Here is a 17,448-nt window from a genome sequence, read left to right on the forward strand (position 1 = left end):
GAAAGATGGTACTCGAGAGTTTCTTCTGTTCCTGCAGTTAGAATGACAATTTTGCAATGCTTTCATATTGTTATATTACTATAGATAATAATCAAAAAGGTACATACCTGCTTTCCTTTGCAGCCAAATTGTTCAAAAATAAACCTTGTGTACATGTATTTATACACATTGAGCATTTCAGTATTGTTTCACTCTAATCCACCCCAGGGATCTATTAACAAGAATCTGGGTTACTCCCATCTCCTGGGACAAGTTTTTAACACTGGTCACTCCAGAGGGAGCGGTGACACGGCTCTTGTGGGTCTGTGCTGCCCACGGTGTGGCTGATCTGGCCATGAGTCACAACTGCAAGGTAGCCCGAGCCCTGTGAGGTCCTGGGCACTTGCAACACCACTGGGCAAAACCTGCTGTGTCTTCACAGCTGCCCACGCTGGAGTGGCTGGGATAGCTGGTGGGTCCTCCCCTGCCCTAGCACTTGTGGTCTTGCTGGGGCTTGTTCTGTCACTTCAGAGCCTTCAGTGTCCGTGTCCTGCACTGCCTGGGAGAGCAGCCCCGGGGCAGAGCACTGCTGCTCTTGGGAGCTGTTGGCCCCACCCTGTGCTTCAGCTCTCTGTTAAAATCTGCTTCGCCCGTGGTGTTCAGAGGCTGCAGCATTCAGCCCTAACAGGCAGGGAATGGGCCTGGCAGTGCCCAGGAAAGACATTGCCCAGCATGACTGGCACGTGCCCAGGACAAGGAGATTTTCAGGATAGGAAAGTTAGAGGGCTCAGAGGCTGCTGGCAAGGGAGGAGGATTTGAAAAGCCTTTACAACCACATCTGTCCCATTTTACCTGGCTCCAGGTTACAAATGGCAGAGCAGCAGGCTCTTGACTGTGGTCTTTCGTGTAAATGCATCCAACAACCTGGGTGCAGGTTGGTGATGGAGGGAGGAACCCAAGAGCCACGTTGGTTCACACGACATGGGTCAATAGCAAATATAAACCATGCAAGACTCCTCTGGGTTACCTTGGGTCCCCAAGCGTGACAACAGCGGGACCAAGCCTGGGACAAACCCCAGCCTGTTCTGTGCTGAGGCCACCTGGGCTGGAGGCTGGGGCTGAGCAGGTCTGTAAAGCTCTGGGTGGAGAAGAAAACAAGAAAATTATGGTAGGTTTCAAGTTTGAGCTCATCAGACAGGAAAATGAGGAAAGGATGTCCAAGCAGGACACCTGCAGCTTTTGGGTTAAGGGGCAGGTCTTGCTGCACCAGCCTAAAGATGCAGAGAAAGAAGGAGGAGAGGGACTGTGCCCAGCAGGAAAATTGCTTTTGCACCACCTCTAGCCACAGAGGAAGCTCCAGCTTTGCTAATAAGAGCCTGTTGAAAGCAGAGGCTCATAAGTGTGGCTGCTCTGAGGCCTTTCTGCTGCGTTCAGGCCCCTCAGCCCTGCAGCGTAGTGGGATCGGGGCTCTACCTGAGTATTTGCATTCTACTTTTTTGAATAATCTATTCCTGGCACGGACCCATTTCTTTCCCCATTGTTCCTAGAACAGCAGTTGTGCATGTTAAATTACACATTTAAACCTATTGGGCTCATGAATTTGCCTGAAGAGAGTTGTCTGAGGACCAGCACCACCTGTGGCTGTCTGCTCACTCCAGCTGGGGCCAAGGGCTGCGGCAGGAGCAAATCGCCTCAGGCTCTGGCAGTGAAATTGGCCCCATGGGCAAGTCACAATAAGTTCACCTCAGCTATGAACAAAGTGCCTTTTAATTTATAACAGATGGTTATTGCTGCATGTCCAGCAGGATCCTGTTTTACGGCATTTACAATCTATGTGTTAAAAGGTCTAAAAATAGCTGCTTTGGGCACAGTCGGGGGCTGGTTTCCCCCTAGCTTCTGGTCCCACCAAGCAGAGTGGTGAGTTATGGGGTGAAAGCACTCTGATGGTCCACAGCTGCTGCACAGACACCCATGCCCTAAAACAGTTGTGCTTAAACTTGGAAGGTCCCATAGGCTTGGGCTGTTCCTCCATCTGGGCTAGGATTTGTTTTATTGAACATTTCTATCCTCTCTCTGCTGCTGTGGGAATACAGATGCCAAGGGCCCCATTGCAGCCTGTAGGGCTCCTTCTTTGTGCAGCCTCTGCCTCCTTCCCCCTTGGGTGCTGGGTGAGGGTCATGGCTCCTGTCCCAAAGTGTCCTGTGAGGGACAGACAGGCCCTCAGGCAGCTGCCTCCTTCCAGCATTGCTGCCTGCCTGGCTCTGCTTTGGTCTTGGCTGTCCCACATCCCGCTCAATGGGCCCCAGCACGAACAAGAGACTCTGGCTGAAAGGAGGAGAAGGCTGAGTTGGGGCATGGGTGTCCAGCACAGAGCTGTGGCCAAGTGGGGACCCTGTCCTCAGCTCTCCTTCACTATGTGAGAAATGATCCTCACTTTAAAAATTTCAAAAGGTTTATTAAACCTTAACAAAAATTACAACAAAGAACTGCATCAGGAAAGATTTCAGTGTTGGGAGTCTCCATAACTAGCTCATCTACAAAATGGATGCTCTGCCTTTTATATCTTTAGCTCCTCCTAAAGTTTTGTCAGTCAAGTCCATCTCTGCCATCCTTTGGTGGAGATTCCTTTCTTACATCTTGACTGGAGGCCAGGTGTTGTCGTGTTGCGCTGCTTGGTAAAGCCCTCCCAAATGCCCTCACTACCGAGGCTGTTACAGGGGGGAGGGGAAAGAGGGGAAAATATGTCCTATGGGAGGACATAATACAGTAACATCACTATGCATCCACATAGTATCTATCTCTTAACTGTGAGACCTAACTATGACGTTACTCATCTATAACAACCACCTTTCCTGTGGGGTCTGGCTCAGGGGTGTCAGTCTCTGAGAGAATCAGGTAAGAGCTGATGGGAGACCCGTCCGGTGGGGATGTGGTCTCCAGGAACAGGAGGGAGCTGCTCGAGAGTACAAAGGGCAGTCAGCAGGCAGCCCACAGCCCCTGGAGGGTCAGGTGGGGGGAGGCCCAGCCCCTGTCCCAGCTACCCTCACCTCTCAGTCTTGTTCCAGGGGAGTGATGGCTTCCTGAGGACAGAGTGCTGTGGGGGCTGGGCCCGCTCTTGGCCCTTCCATGGGGCAGGGCTCGCAGACAGGGCAGCAGGGCCCCTGGGCAGGGAGCCAACAGCATCAACAGAGCACAGCCCTGCCCCCAGGCTGGGCACACCTGGGCAGGGAGAGACCAGCTGCCACATTTTCCCCCTCCCTCCTTTCAGGGCAGGGGGACATCTCCCCACACACTGCTCAGGGTGCTGGGGGGCTGGTGAGGCATTTCCAGAGTAGTGGTCCACCAAGTTGTGCAGGCTGGGGAAGGTGAGCCAGGATGAGATGTAAAGGTGCCCATTATCCAGCCGGTGGATGTGACAGTGAGTCACTGAGGCCCAGGCAGAGAACCTGCCACGCTGCACCGACAGGGAGTAGCAGCCTGGCAGGCACAGGGCAAAGGGCACTTGGCTGGGCTGTCCCAGGACCCTGTCCTGCTCAGCCCGCGCTGCCTGATGCACTCTTAACTCCCACACACCATAGGGATTCAACCATCCTACAGAAGCAGCAGCCATCACCTTTCTCCCCATGGGCCTTGTGGCTGCAAGCACCCCTGTGCCAGCCCCAGGCCATGAGCACCTTCAGAACGCTGGAGGTGACAGGGATCGGCTGGGACATCAGGTGGCGGTGGTGCCACCTGCACAGTGGCACCTGGCAGAATCTCCTCACAGGCTGTGATGGGGCTCTGTTTCTTTTTGTGGGCTGAGTCTTGTCACTCCTCCGAGTAACCCAAAGCTGCAGGAACCCGATCGTGGTTTGCTCTTTTGAGGCACCACGGCGGGAGCTCAGCACAGACCGGGGAGCAGCAACAGCTGGAAGCAGCCCTGTAGCCTGTGCTGCTGCAAACCCGTTGTTTCCATTCTGGATGTTTCCAGTTCCATTTTGGCAGAGGCCAGCTCTCCAATGCCCTTGGACAGCCTTCTGCCAGGGGCCACAGGGCCGCCAACCACATTATTCTGCTGCAGAGGTGTCCAGTCCTCTCCCTGCCCTGGGGATGAGTTTGCTGTACGCAGCAGGAGACACTCAAGCTGCCAAACCCCCAGGAGTGCAGCTAGTGTCAAGAGAAACACCAAGAGCACAAAGTGTAACAATGAAACTCAGTTATAGCTTTATTCCATAACCGGTACAAAGTCCCCCTCAGGCAGAGCCTCCCAGTCCCATTCCCTACCTGAAATGGAGCAGAACATGAGCATGACCCTGGGAGGAGTTGGCTCCCATTGGGTCAGGCTGCTCAGCAGTGAGGAAAGGAGGTTTTGCTTATCAATTGAGACTTGCAGCAGCCTGACCACTCATCCCTTTTTTCCCATTAACACCAGACCTTGGCAGCAGGCATCCTTTGTGACCCAGCCAGGTGTAAAAAGGTAGCACAGTCGTGAATTCAACAAAGACAGTAACTGCTATCTGCACAGTGGTGTTCACTGCGTCCCTTTGACAGGACTCACAGGAATGTGTGACTTCTGGCTGCCATACTCACTTGGTGTTTCCTGCCCCCATTTAACTGCACCCTGTGCAGATCCTGCCGGGGGCAGTGGGACACACAGATGATGGCAGTGCAGGAGATTCTGGGATCTCCACCTGGCAAGAGGCACTGCTTCCCATTTCACAATCTGCTCAATATTAAATATTCACCCCTGCCAGGGGAGAACAGCAACCATGTGTCACTGCATCCTGTCCTTCTGCCGGGTCTGCAGAGGGTTGCAGAAGTGGTCTAGAGCCAGGGCTGCTGGAGTTTAATCCCTTGTACTGGGTTAATAGTGCACCTTGTTAGTGTAGTTTACTAGTTAATTGCTTTGTTTTTTCAGGAGGCTCAGGTAAGAAATCACTCTACTCCTTCTTAACACACATACACAGGTGAGACCAAAACAGTATTCCTGACCATTTGTTAGTCTCAGGTTGCATGGCATGTGAAACAGCCCTGGGGACAGACAGATCTTCCAATGGGTTCTGTGTCCCAGGTACAGCTCCACACTGCATTGCCTGCTCCAGTGCCTGGAGTGCCACATCCTCATGGTCTTACTTTCCCACGTCCCACCAATGACATACCAACTGCATCACAAGGGCCCTTTAGCAGAAGCACAACTAGAAAGCAATTCTAAACCTCACAAAGCCACAGAAATTATATTTAAATGAAGAGGGGAGACAATGGCTGTCATCTGGATTGATACACAGCACAGACAGGAGATGGCATCAACATGTACAGTAATGGGACTTACTAAGACTGTGGAATGTCAATGAGTTTTAAAGAGACTCTGATGCCAAAGGGATACAGAAAAGATCAAAGTAATGTCACATACAGACTACCAAGGAGGTGGCTGCTTGGATGGGCATGCACAGGTTAGAAAGAACAGTTAATGCCATGTCGGATGAAATGCTAAATTCTGAGTGGGTTCATTGGGGTGAGTGGAGCTGTCTGAATCCAGAAGAGGGGCTCCCGCCTAACAGGATACTTCCATGGTTTGAGGTGCAGCCTGGAGGTCGATTCCTTCTGGGGTTCCAGCACTGCCTTCCCCATGGGTGCTGGCATGAGAGCGGCTGCGGCTGCTCTCACCAGAGCCCACGCTGGAGGAGGAGTGGCTACGGGAGCGCATCAACCGCGTCATGCTGGCTGCTGGCACTGCAAGAGAGAGCAAACGCGGCACTCAGACAGGGAGGCAGCTCCTGGAGCCAAGACACAGTCACTCAGGTATGTGTCGCTGGGTAAGCACACAAAGAGCTGTACCCTTCAGAAGAAAACTCACTCTTCACTGCCAAAATTAAGTCTCTGCATGTCTAAAGCAAGATGCTTAAGGCCCAATTTCAAAAGGTCCGAGGTGAGAAAATGCCAGCAGTGTAACTGATCCTCTGCAAGTGCAGCCACGGCCAGTGTCTGTGCAAACCAAGGCAGCTGTGGCATGGATGACCTTTTGAAAGTTAGTCTCATCACTCTAGAAAACCACATAGCTGAAGTCATGCAACAATTAACAAAATACAAATGAAAGGTGGAAACCCATAGCACGCACGGTACAATGATCAGCCCACCCACAGCAGGACATGCTGAGACAGAGCAAAGCACACCCAGAGAACAATTCCACTCAGCACACAGACCAGGGCCGAGGTGGATGCACAGTTGGAGGTACCTGACTCAGTGCTTAGGTGGCTGAGCTGCACATAAGGGACTGGAAACAACATGAGACAAGGAAAGGGATGAATACAGGAAAGAACCCATTAGTTGTGGTGTGTGACTAGTGGCTGCACTACTCCTGAGACCCCCAGCTATCTTTCCTTCCATTCCCAGCTCGTACACTGCACTGAAAGCTCCCAGGATTTGTAAGAACAGCTGCTAATAAGCATCTCAGGGAGATGCCAAGCTCACCTAAAAACCCATCAGGGCCAAATCTCTTCAACGCCTTTAGCTGAAAATCACACAGTACCTGGTGACAGCAACTCCCCCCTGCACACCCCACACCTGCTCAAGAGAAATATGGTTTCCCTGGGGTATACTGTGTAACTCCAGACATGGGACAGAAATTCATGTCTTTGGGATGACAGATTCCTGCTGCAAGTCTCCTTCAAGGCTGGTACCTTCCACCTGCAGTGTCAGCAGAAGTACATCCAGCTGCTTCAGCTCATGTACAGAAGGCACAGGAACAGCTGTTGGAGAACTGGTTTCTGTATTTCTAGCAGTGCCCAGCTGAGTTTTGCTTCTACCTTGTTCTCCCCAAGAGAACTGGCCACACCCACAGTGTCCCACAGTCTTGCCCGTGAAAGCTGGGAAAACTATTCTGGGACCAGCTACTAATTCTGCAAGGAGAATTCTGCCAGGTTCTGCTAAGCCTGACTGTAATCCGGCAAAGCTGTGAGGAGACCACTGCAAGTGTCCCAGCTCTGATGGTGGCCATGCTCAGTGGTCAGCCAGTCACACAAACCAAGCCCTTCCCTAACTCAGGTTTTTGAAGGCTCCTCATCCACAAAAGGGAACTCCTGACCCCGGTAGGCAAGAAAGAGCTGCTGTAGTGCACTGAGAAGCCCTTCTCCTGATGTTCCTGAGTAATAAAGCCCTTCTTGGACATAAAGAAGTAAAGAAGCCCTCCTCCTCTGATTCCTCAGGAACACCAAGGGCAGGGAGCTGAGCAGCTGTTAGTCTGACACACTCAGGTGACAATATCTTCTGCCTCCAAGCATGGTGAGGAAGCTATAGAGCAGGACATACACTGGTGCAAAGCACAGCTCTCTCTGGGCTCCCTGGGTGCCTCAGAAGTCACCCAGCAACCTGTTCTGCCATTAGAGGGATTTGTTGTGGAGCATTGCTTAACCCTGGTGAGTCTGAGAGAAACAGGAACATCTGAGGAGAAACAGGGGAGCTCTCATACCCAGACTAGTCATGGGGCTGCACTGCTACCTCCTTCCCCTTTGGAGAAGGTAGGCACAGATTTGCTGTTCTCAGGAACACATTTTTCTGGATTGGCACAAAGACAGACTTAAAAGGTTTTACCAACACCAGCAACCAGAAAGGAGTCACCAACACGTCAGGGAACAACACTGGCTTGCTAAGGCATGTCAGCACACTAGCTGATTTTCCAGCATGGATGGATCTCCTGGCAACCACACTAGCTCAGGGGTAGGAACACAGATGCCAGTGGGTTCAGACGGACCAGAAAGCTTGAGTTCCATTCATGACAACCCTGCTCCAAAAGACAAAATTGTGTTTGCCACTTACTGTAGCCCATTCCCTGCACAAAGTACTTGAAGGCTTCAGTCAGCTTGCCAGGCTGTGGAAACAGAGAGAGTGGCTTTAGTGTAAGCAGAACAAAGGGCTCTTCTGCCCTCAAATGCCATGGGAGAGCCAAGGTGTGTCTCACCTGAACCACCTGAGGCAAGCCCCCGCAGTCGGCCATCTGCAGCAGGAAACAAAAGGCAGGTTGAGCTGTCCTGCCCAGGAGGACAACCCCAAACCAAGCCAGCACCACCCACCCACCAGCCTGAGAGCACCACACTGCATTTCCACCACCTCACTTCTACAACCAGAGCAAGGCCAAGGTGATACACTGAGGGAACCCTGCACCTTGGAGGCCACGTCACCAAGTGATCTCAGGCCACACTGCAGAAGCCCAGCACCCTCCCAGCCTCCTCTGCCCAGACCTGTCCCTCTGCACTCCTGCACAGCCGCTGTCGGGCACGTTGTGGGGCCACAGGTGAGGGTGGAAAGGACCAGTACAAAGCTGGGAAAAAGGATGTTGTTGTTGCTGTAGAGAGCAGGACATCTCTGCTAACTCTCATGGGTCTTCCTGGCCAGTTGATAAAGCAGGGATTGAGGGACTCCCTGACAAACTCTTCCCTCTCAAGCCCTGGCTCCATGGAGGAGAGAGCACAGCTCTGAATGACTGTCCAAAAACTTCTCAAAGCCAAATGTATGGAAAGCAAAACCCTAAGTGAAGCTGAGCAAAAATAGTGTCTTTATGCTGGCCAGAATGATTCTGGAGTGGCACTTGCCTTCAGAAGGGTAGTTTTGGTTGGGTCAAGACGGGAATTGCATTCAACCTAGAAAAAAGGAGAGAGGTGTCACACAGAAAATGCAAAGACTGAGATGTAAAATGTGGAGTAGCTGCACCAGAAGCAGTGGCTGTCTTCAGCAATGGTCGCTTCTCTGGAGCCAGGAAGGAGCAAGCAAGAAAGCAGAGATCCTGTAAGAAGTGAACAATGAATAAAAGATCCAGGGAAGAAAGACATGTGTTCCATCTAAGGGACCTTGTGATGACAGGTCATGACTTCAACTGAAATCATCCCCTAGTTTGGGGCTGCACTATAAAACCCTGGAGCACCTTCTGTGCTCTGACAGCAAGATTGGGAGGGAAGGAGATTTCTGTGCAATGCAGCATAAGGGAGGTCACTCAGTGCCCTGGCCAGACAAGGAGGTCACGACCACGTCTTCTCTGTAAGACTGCTGCAAAAAGAGAATAGGCAGAGGCTCTATAGGAAAAGCAACTACAGTAGGGGAGGTTATTCTCAGCAGGAAACCTGGGCAGCCAGACAGGCACACTAATATGCAGAAGACCCTATCCTGTACTGTGGCCAGTAAGCAATGAGAATCTTCAAGGATAGTACCCTAGAAAAGTCAAAACTTGCAGACTTAATTTCAGACTTCCAGATCAAACAGACCAAGGCAACAGGCCATGGCCAGAAAATGTTTTCCATGCATGGCTCCTAGGTTCAAGTTACTGCTTCAGGAGACTCCTACACTCTTCCACAGTTTTAGACTGCTGCTTTTGTTCACAACCTCCTGGTCTCCCCACAATCCCTGGCGGATAAGGAAGAGCAACATCCATCCCAATCACACTACCCTGTGCCATGCCCCGCTCATAGCTGTGCTGGGAGGGAAGTGGGTTATGGGTGTCTGCAGAGAACAGAGCTCCTAAGTGCTGCCTTCCTGCTGATGCACGATTCCAAGAGAGCTCCACCACAAGAACTGGAGTCATACTCAGTTATTTTTAATCCTTAGGTAGCCCCAACGTAACAGCAAAACAACAGCAATTCAAGACTGGAACCAAACTGCAGGCAGCGGCCTGGCAGAGCTCAGGGAAGGATGCATGATCCCAAACAGGGTCCTTTGCATCACCTGTTGAGCAGGGTGCTCATTCAGGTTCTGCCATCCTCACCCTGGAGTTGCCCTGAGAGCCATTCAAGGCCCCTGAGCCTTGGCTCTCCCATGAGTAGCTGGAGGACTGAAAAAGAGCTTGGGACAAAGAGCCACTGTCTGTAATTCTGAGCAAGGTGAAAGCACTGCAGGGTTGCTAAGTGACTTGTGGGGCTAATGTCACAGGAGGAAAGAGTTCATGGATACATACCACTGCTTCCACAGCAGGTGAGTTGTCACCAACAACAAGCAAAGCAGGGCACCTGGTCAAAAGCCAAAAGAGAGATGTTACTCCAAGTGCATCAAAGGGGTTTCTGAGAAGGTTGAGCTTTGTGAATCAACACCATCATTAAAGGCTCAGCAAAAAAAAAAAAAAAAAAAAAAAAAAAAAAGGCGGCATTCTGTAGTACCAAAAAATTGTCCAGGGCTTGCAGATGCACCCAGACTGTCCTCTCCATGCACACCAACTGGCACAGCTGCTGCACACATGTGCCTCTGACCCTGCCTTCTAGAGAAATTCAATGTGCTCTAAATGCGAGGACTTCCAGACACCTCTGCCCCATTGCAGCTGACAGTCCTATACAACAGCCTGGAACTGTCTTGGACAGTCTTCCCAGTGCTTGAGCTTGGTGCAGCTCTTGCTGAGAAGCAACATCATCTTTTCTGCCAAAGAGACTGCAGAATCAGTAATTGAGATAGGCTGATTCAGGCAACTTACTTGAGTGTTTTTGCAGTCATTTCATTGACACCAACAACTGGTCTCTCAATTTCTAGATCTTTACGACTGAAAGACAAAACAGAACAATTCTTCATTAATCTGCTGAGGAAACTGATTATCATGAGGGCACACAAAATCCAACCATGAGTGCTGGCTCCAGCACCCAGGCAACTCTGTGCATCATGCCCTGATCAGGAGCCCCAGCAGTCATCCCCAGACAACAGGATTCATCCTCTCATGGCATTGCTGTGTGCCCAGAGATGAGCTACTGAGGTGTGACAGTGCCTGCAGGCACATACAAGGGCTAGGTTTGGCTCAGGGTAACAGCTAAAAACTAGGCTTAGGACTAAGGTTCCCCTGATACAATACCCAGTAGGATAACACATATGGCAGCACATTGACTGAGCTATGGGGAAGCTATGGGAGCTGTCTGTCAGGCAAAAAGGTATCTGATACCTGTTGTATGAGGTGAGGAACAGCTGAAGGTTATCCTGGTTAATGTCCTGGGCAATATGAAGCCTGTATGTTTGGATCAAATCTAGATTTGCCTGCAGTTCCTCCTGTACAAAAGTAGAAGAATTGAAGAACAGGAAACACTTTTCACAAGTAAAGAAGCAACAGTCATAAAAATGCCAGAGCATGTCCACAGACATCATTCTCTGTGAACAGTGACACAGAGGGCAGCAACTCCACACTGCATAAGGACCCCAGAGACATGAGGTGCTCAAGTGATGTGCTGGTACATGCCATGCTTTGGTAATGTGACTACACTTTACAACTGACAGTGCACAAGCTGCTGCCAGAGTACAAGTATCCTGAGATGGGATTAGTTAACTCCCAAGCCTCAGTAATGCTTCCACAGATACAAATCACTCTGTGTTTGGCAGGTCTTCCACTTACACTTAATGTTTAAGAAGCAAAGTACGTAATAATACTAATAAACGTAATAAAGTAAAAAAATATTTAAGCTGTAAGACTGTGACCAGGGGAAAGTTCAATTCCAGCAGCCAGTTCTAAGAAGAAACTACATTCTGAGAGAGCCAGAGAGAACAGGGAATGTGAGGAAGCACTACATACAATGAAGGGGCTTGACAGTGGGAAGAGAGCAGGATGTGCACAGGAGGAAGTGGTGCTGGAGAAGGAAGCATTCCTTTTGCAAGAAGACTCCAGGTCTGGGACTGATCTGCTGTGTGGCATACACAGTGTGCACAAGGCACTACCCCTGTCATTGCCCAGTAAGCTTGCTGCTTGAGAGACAGCTAATCCCAAACACAAGGCATTGCTGTATTCAAAGTTTTCAGGAGGGGCTGGTTTGCCTCTGCTGAAACTGAAGGGTAAGATGAAGAGCAGAATGCAGCAGTTCAACATCTGGACAGATACAAGATCCCACTGCCAGATCCCAGCTGGCCTGTGCTCTACCCAGAGTCCAAAGGCTTCCATGCTGGCTACAGAGAACTGGCTGCCACTTGTTTCTGTGGACAGTGTCCCAGGCACCACAAAGGAGTTCTGTCACCAGTGCAGGGCCTGGAGACAGTGAGGGCAAGAGTGAGGATGTGTATGCCCCCCAGCATGCCAACCCCAATGTGAGCTTGACACACACAGAAAATGGTACTACCTCTGGCAACTCTTGTCTGACGGACCAGAACTATTTGGGAGCAGACACATACAGAAGTTATAGCTACATGCACATTTGCACAGGCAACAATTAGCATCTGCTGGGTACTTACATGGCCAAAATGATGTGCCAAGACAATATCCACTATGTTGGTTGTCCAGCCTGAAAACTGAGGAGTGACCATGAATGAGGAGGAGAGTAACAGGAAAATGCAGTTTCATCACACATTGCAAAACAGCTACTCAGAGTAAAGGAAACAATGAAGAAACTATTTATATTATATAAGAAGCAAATGCCGGAAGCTTGGGATGGACATGCAAAGCTTCAAAGAAACTGTATACACAACCCAGCTCTCCAAAAAACCTGAAACCTTAAATGACTTCAAGGGACCAGAATAAGAGAATAATTAAAGAGATTCATTCAATATCAATCAAATGAAGCCTGCAAGCAGAGGAATGAGAGGAAAGCTGAGTGATCCAAGCAGTTTATCTGCATTTCTCATTCACATGATCACACCCAACCATGCTCCTCTGGTAGAGACCATACTATATCCAGACTTAGAATGCAGCAGGGACAAGAAATGAAATTGTACAGTTTTCCCCAGAAATGGAAAATATCCTGTATTCTGTCCTTTTTTTTTACTCTACACACTGTTCATTAGGTGCTGTGGAGAGCACATGTGTGGGAAAGCAGAATCTCACCTTGGATGCTGCCCAGTCAATCCACCCCTTTGCACATGGATCAACGTTAATAAGAACAAGTCCCTCCACCAGGTCAGGGTGGCTGAGCTGTGGGGAGAGAGCAGAGGCACACTCAGAAGGATGATTCAGCCCACACAGTGGTCAACAGCTGGTGCAGCAGCTGGAAAGCTTCTTGCAAAAGGTGCAAGACAAACTAGGGAGCTCCTCTGTGCCGGGTAGCCAGTGGCTCCCAGCAAGACCAGATCTGACTCATTTGTGGCACTGAGGTGCTCCACAGCACCTACAGACTCAGCAGTGCCTTCTGGTGACCTGGCACAGCTGCAGGTCCTGCTCAGGCCCAGTGTGTTACAGGGATCAGCAACCTTCTTTGCTCCAATCCAGCACCTCTGCGAGAACCTTGGCAAGCTACTGTGCCTGGAGAGCACCTCTTTCTCCTCAAGGAAGAGGCAGTTTTCCCAGTGGAAACAGCAGGGGAGTAGTGCTGAGCCCCCCAAGCCCCTGCAGTATGGAAACTTGAGCTACAGGGGCACCCTCTCCCCAGGCAGCACCCCTGCTCCCCCCCTGCCCTGCAGACACCCCTTCCCCTGCTCCATCCCAAAACCCTCCAGCGTGCCTCAGGCTGTACCTGGGCTGCACAGGTACAAAGCACTTATGAGAACTGCTTGCAAATACAAACTCAGAAATCAGAGGCAACCAGCCTCTGCTGAGTTCTGGGTTCACTCCAAGGCAGCTCTCCTGTTCTGCTGCACTGATGTGAAGGAGAAGGAAACATCTCTGTCCTCAGCAGGAAACTGCCCGCAGCCCAGGGAGTGCGTCAAGGGCACACTTGTGGCATTTCGTTGAGGACTAAGGCTGATCTGCACAAACTCCTCTTTAGCAAGGCTGAAAACTATCCAAGATACAGAAGGCAAGGAACAGTGAAACACCAATGCCTCACACTGCCCCAGCTCAATCCTGACTGTAGGGAATGGGAACCAGAGAACTTTGTGTAAGGAGGGGCAGCTGCCCAGCACAATGGCTTGAAGAAATTATAGTGGCCTAAACAACTGGCAACTGTCTGCACACAACAACCTGAAGCAAATTTTAATGAAAATGACAGATTTCCTGGGATTTTTTAGCAGTAACTCTGAAAGACTCAGGTGAATTCCCAATAAATTCCTGTATCGTACTAAACAATACCCACTGATATCACATGAACACTACACTAGAGAGAAACGTATTAGCAGATACTGAAATAGAAGCACTCTCTTGTGTAAGGGTGGAGCAAAATCTGCTTCCTTCCAGTGACAAAGCACATTCCACATCAACACCAGTTGGGAGTATGTCACCACATCCATTCTTTGGTGCCACAAACAGTGGACACAGCACACAGTAGTGCAGCTGGTCTCTGTGAAGATTCAAGACTGACTATTACTAGCACTCAGGATGGGCTCCGCTGACTCAAAGGCATCACATTACAATGTTTCCATGCCTGGCACAGCTTCAGAGTAACCCTGACTGCTCCAACACAACCATCTGGATGGAGGCAGCTCTCCCATGGCTCCCTGCAGCCCTGCTGTAATTACTGAATGTTACTTGGCCCGTGCCCCACAAGGATGACCACAGCCCACATGAGTCACAAGCAGTGAAGAGATACTTACTGCACACCTGCTGAGGACATAAGCACCAGCGCCTAGGCCAATCCCAATGAAGCTTTTCAGGCTGAAATACAGGCATTTCACAGTCAGCACAACTAACTTAGCTCAGCTGAAGCATCCCTTGAGGCAAAGCCTTTCCCCTCTGTATCCAGCTGTGCACTTATGGTTTGTTTTCAAAACAATGCAGCAATGATGCAGCAGCCATAAATTGCTCCATGTAGCAGACATTGTCCCCAGCATAAAACTAGAGAGGGTCCCACTGGTTAGCAGATACTTGTGCCTCTTGGGACACCTCAGTGAGCATATCAGTCATGGCAAGCAGAGACGGAAGTAGGTGCTGGAATACAGGTATCCAGCTGCCTCACCCCGTTTCCTTTCAGAGACTTACTTTAGATGTGTCAGGACAGCAGGTAACATTTCAGCCAGTTCATCCATACTGGGATACTGGTACCTGAAAAGCAAGGGAGCACCTCCAAATACAGCCTGACAGAGGTTACCTTCCAGTTCCACTCAAGGTAGGAGGGACAAAGAACATTTGGCACACGTGCACAGGTTATTAATGTGCAATGATACTATATGTTTCAGCTGACTGTGTGGATCCCATCCCTCAGAACAAGACTAACGCAGAGCTGTGGTCCTTTGGGCAGTCATACTTCTGTGGCAAGATGGACAGATGAAATGCCAGCCCGACTGCAGTGTGCTGGGTTCGTGTTCAAGTCAGGAAGGTGGTACCAGACTTAGCCCTAGTGAGGGCTTTACCCATGTCTTAGTAATTGGAGAGTTCTCTGAATGACCCTTGGGAAGCTTCCTCATCTTGCCATTTCCTCTGCTGTTGGCATCTGCTTACCACTACACTCAGCCTGGCAGTCCCAGCTGGCTTAAACTGGGTGCTACCTCAGTCCAGACTGAAAACATGGGTGACTGCAGAGCTCTTACCCAGATGGGAATGGGGGGGCTCCTTCCTGTTGGCCTGGTGCATCCACATGGCACACAGCAAAATGATGGGTGATCTCTTGCATGTCTTCAAAGTTAAAGAATGCATTAAAACAGGATTTGTCTGAAACAACAACAAGAAGAAATTAGACACTTCTTTAGGTTTTATTGCAAGCCACCCTCCAAACACCACAGCACACACCTGCAGGAGCTCAAGCCCCCACTGAGACCATAGGGCAGGGGGTGCTGGATGGTGTACATGCTGTGCCTCTGCACAAAACTGCAATGCAGCAGTGAGTCTCAGCAATGGAATTACCATGACTGGAGGGCAGGCAGACAAACAGCCATGCCTGCAATGCCCTGGAAAGCAGGGCCTCACAGCACCTGGGGACTTAAAGCACTCACAGAGAAGTACCTGTGTGAAGGTAACAGAACATTTTGGGTGGGAAGATGTCAAAAGAGCAACTGTGCCCACCAGAGCATTACATTACTGCTGCAACCATGTACAAGAGACTTGTTCACCTGCCCAGCACCCACGGGATGGATGCCCTATCACACAGTGCAGCAAGTCAGCTAGAGCACTACCATGTGTTGGGGGGACCTATTTCCATCTTTCCACCTTGGCCCTACCTTTCAAGGGCTGTTGGAATGGACAGGGGCACGCCATGTGCTCTCTCTCCTGCAGACCTTTATCTTTTCACCTTGGAATGACCTCATCTCAGCTCCATACCAGGCCTGCTACTCCCCATGCTCAAAAGCAAATACCACAAATAATCACTTGTTCAGGGTCCTGGCAATGCAAGGGCTTACGGTTGAGGCCAATGTCATGGTATGTGAGGATGACAGGTCTGTTCCCCTTGGGTGTGCCCCGCATGGTGACATGAACCACTCCGAAAGCTGTCTCAATGTCATGTTCCTGCAGAGAGAGAAGAAGGAGCCCCAGTGTTACATGTGCTGCCTTCACAGGGAACTGAGGGCCAGCAGCAAGGGCCTCATTCCCATGTTAACACTGCTCTCCTACCCACAGTACAGCTCTTGAAATCACAGAATGGTTTGGGTTGGAAGGGACCTTAAACGCCATCTCATTCCACCTCCTGGCCACATGCAGGGATACTGTCCACTGGATCAGGTGGACAGGAGATCCAAGATCCACCCAACCTGGCCAAACCACAATCCTGTCAAACCTCTGTATCAGTTCTCTGTGTTCAACCACTGCCCAAAGCAGCTTGCTTTTGTACAGATATGCAAATGGTCTGAGACTGCATCTTCTCATGATCAAGATCCCTGGGATATCTATGGACTTTGGAAAAGCTGTGGAGATGTCAGGAAAGCTGGATACACAATATCACTTGTAAATCCCTTTTCTTATCTACAGAAATCAGTGGAGAGACATGCTCTTACAGTAACTATAAAAAGCACCAATTATTTTCTTGATATGAAGAAAATGCCTGCTTAGGAAAAAGCCATATGGTTCAGCTTGAAGACAGGACATTACAACCTCAGAAACATGTTTTACTAGTTTACATAAAGTATATTAATTTTTTTTTTAAACAGTAACTTTGAACAACCTGAAAGTCATTAAATCAAACACAGGACTGGTGAGAGTACCTGCCTTGCAGCACATCAGAAATCCACCCCACCCACTTTCTGGGCACTCTTGAAAGCTGGTTATGGGGCAGAGTGATTTAGTTCTTGCAGCGTAAGACCTTCCTTCACCCAGCTGTGCTTCTTTTCAAGGACTCCAAAGCCTGTCTCTTCCCTTGCTCCAGGAGTGTGGCAACAGGAGAACACTGGCCCAGCCAAATCACATGAGGCAGCCTGAATCCCGAGGCTTGTGTTTGAAGGATAACAAGACACCCCTGTCTGCCCTTGTCCTCAGAATGGGGCTGGGTTTTGCTTGCATGCAGCTGTTGCATTGTGCATGTACAGAAGCTGGAGTACTTATCTACAAAGCAGCAGAGACTCATCTGCAGATGACATTACCTTATCTGAGGCTCACCTGGCTCCCTTTTCCTTAGGAGGAGATTGGGGGTAGGAAAGGACTCTGTGTGTGCAAAGCAAGCATGTGTCCACGTGGCAGGAATTCCTGTCCTCACAGCAAGGCTCCACAAAGCAGCCCAAGGTGCAATCCCTGCTTCCTCAGCCTCCAGCACACCTCCA

At 50.1% G+C, this 17,448-nt stretch overlaps 1 protein-coding gene across 4 annotated transcripts in view; it reads right to left on the reverse strand.

The window, feature by feature from the left end:
- Positions 1-4,159: 4,159 nt before the first annotated feature.
- NDRG3 (NDRG family member 3) overlaps positions 4,160-17,448 on the reverse strand; it is a 58,286-nt gene continuing 44,997 nt past the window's right edge. For 2 of the 4 annotated variants that reach the window (XM_074553492.1, XM_074553493.1), the window contains exons 4-16: positions 16,099-16,204; positions 15,292-15,412; positions 14,744-14,806; positions 14,359-14,419; positions 12,719-12,805; positions 12,130-12,186; positions 10,859-10,962; positions 10,403-10,468; positions 9,896-9,947; positions 8,544-8,591; positions 7,771-7,948; positions 6,191-6,229; positions 4,160-5,688 (exon numbers count right to left, since the gene is read on the reverse strand). In XM_074553492.1, the coding sequence (XP_074409593.1) occupies positions 5,510-5,688; positions 6,191-6,229; positions 7,771-7,948; positions 8,544-8,591; positions 9,896-9,947; positions 10,403-10,468; positions 10,859-10,962; positions 12,130-12,186; positions 12,719-12,805; positions 14,359-14,419; positions 14,744-14,806; positions 15,292-15,412; positions 16,099-16,204 (1,161 nt within the window). In that variant the 3' untranslated portion in view covers positions 4,160-5,509. The remainder of the gene's footprint in view (positions 5,689-6,190; positions 6,230-7,770; positions 7,949-8,543; positions 8,592-9,895; positions 9,948-10,402; positions 10,469-10,858; positions 10,963-12,129; positions 12,187-12,718; positions 12,806-14,358; positions 14,420-14,743; positions 14,807-15,291; positions 15,413-16,098; positions 16,205-17,448) is intronic. The other 2 variants (XM_074553494.1, XM_074553495.1) reach the window with 2 other exon arrangements.

Source organism: Zonotrichia albicollis, chromosome 17 (genome assembly GCF_047830755.1).
Source record: "Zonotrichia albicollis isolate bZonAlb1 chromosome 17, bZonAlb1.hap1, whole genome shotgun sequence".
Lineage (NCBI taxonomy): Eukaryota > Metazoa > Chordata > Aves > Passeriformes > Passerellidae > Zonotrichia > Zonotrichia albicollis.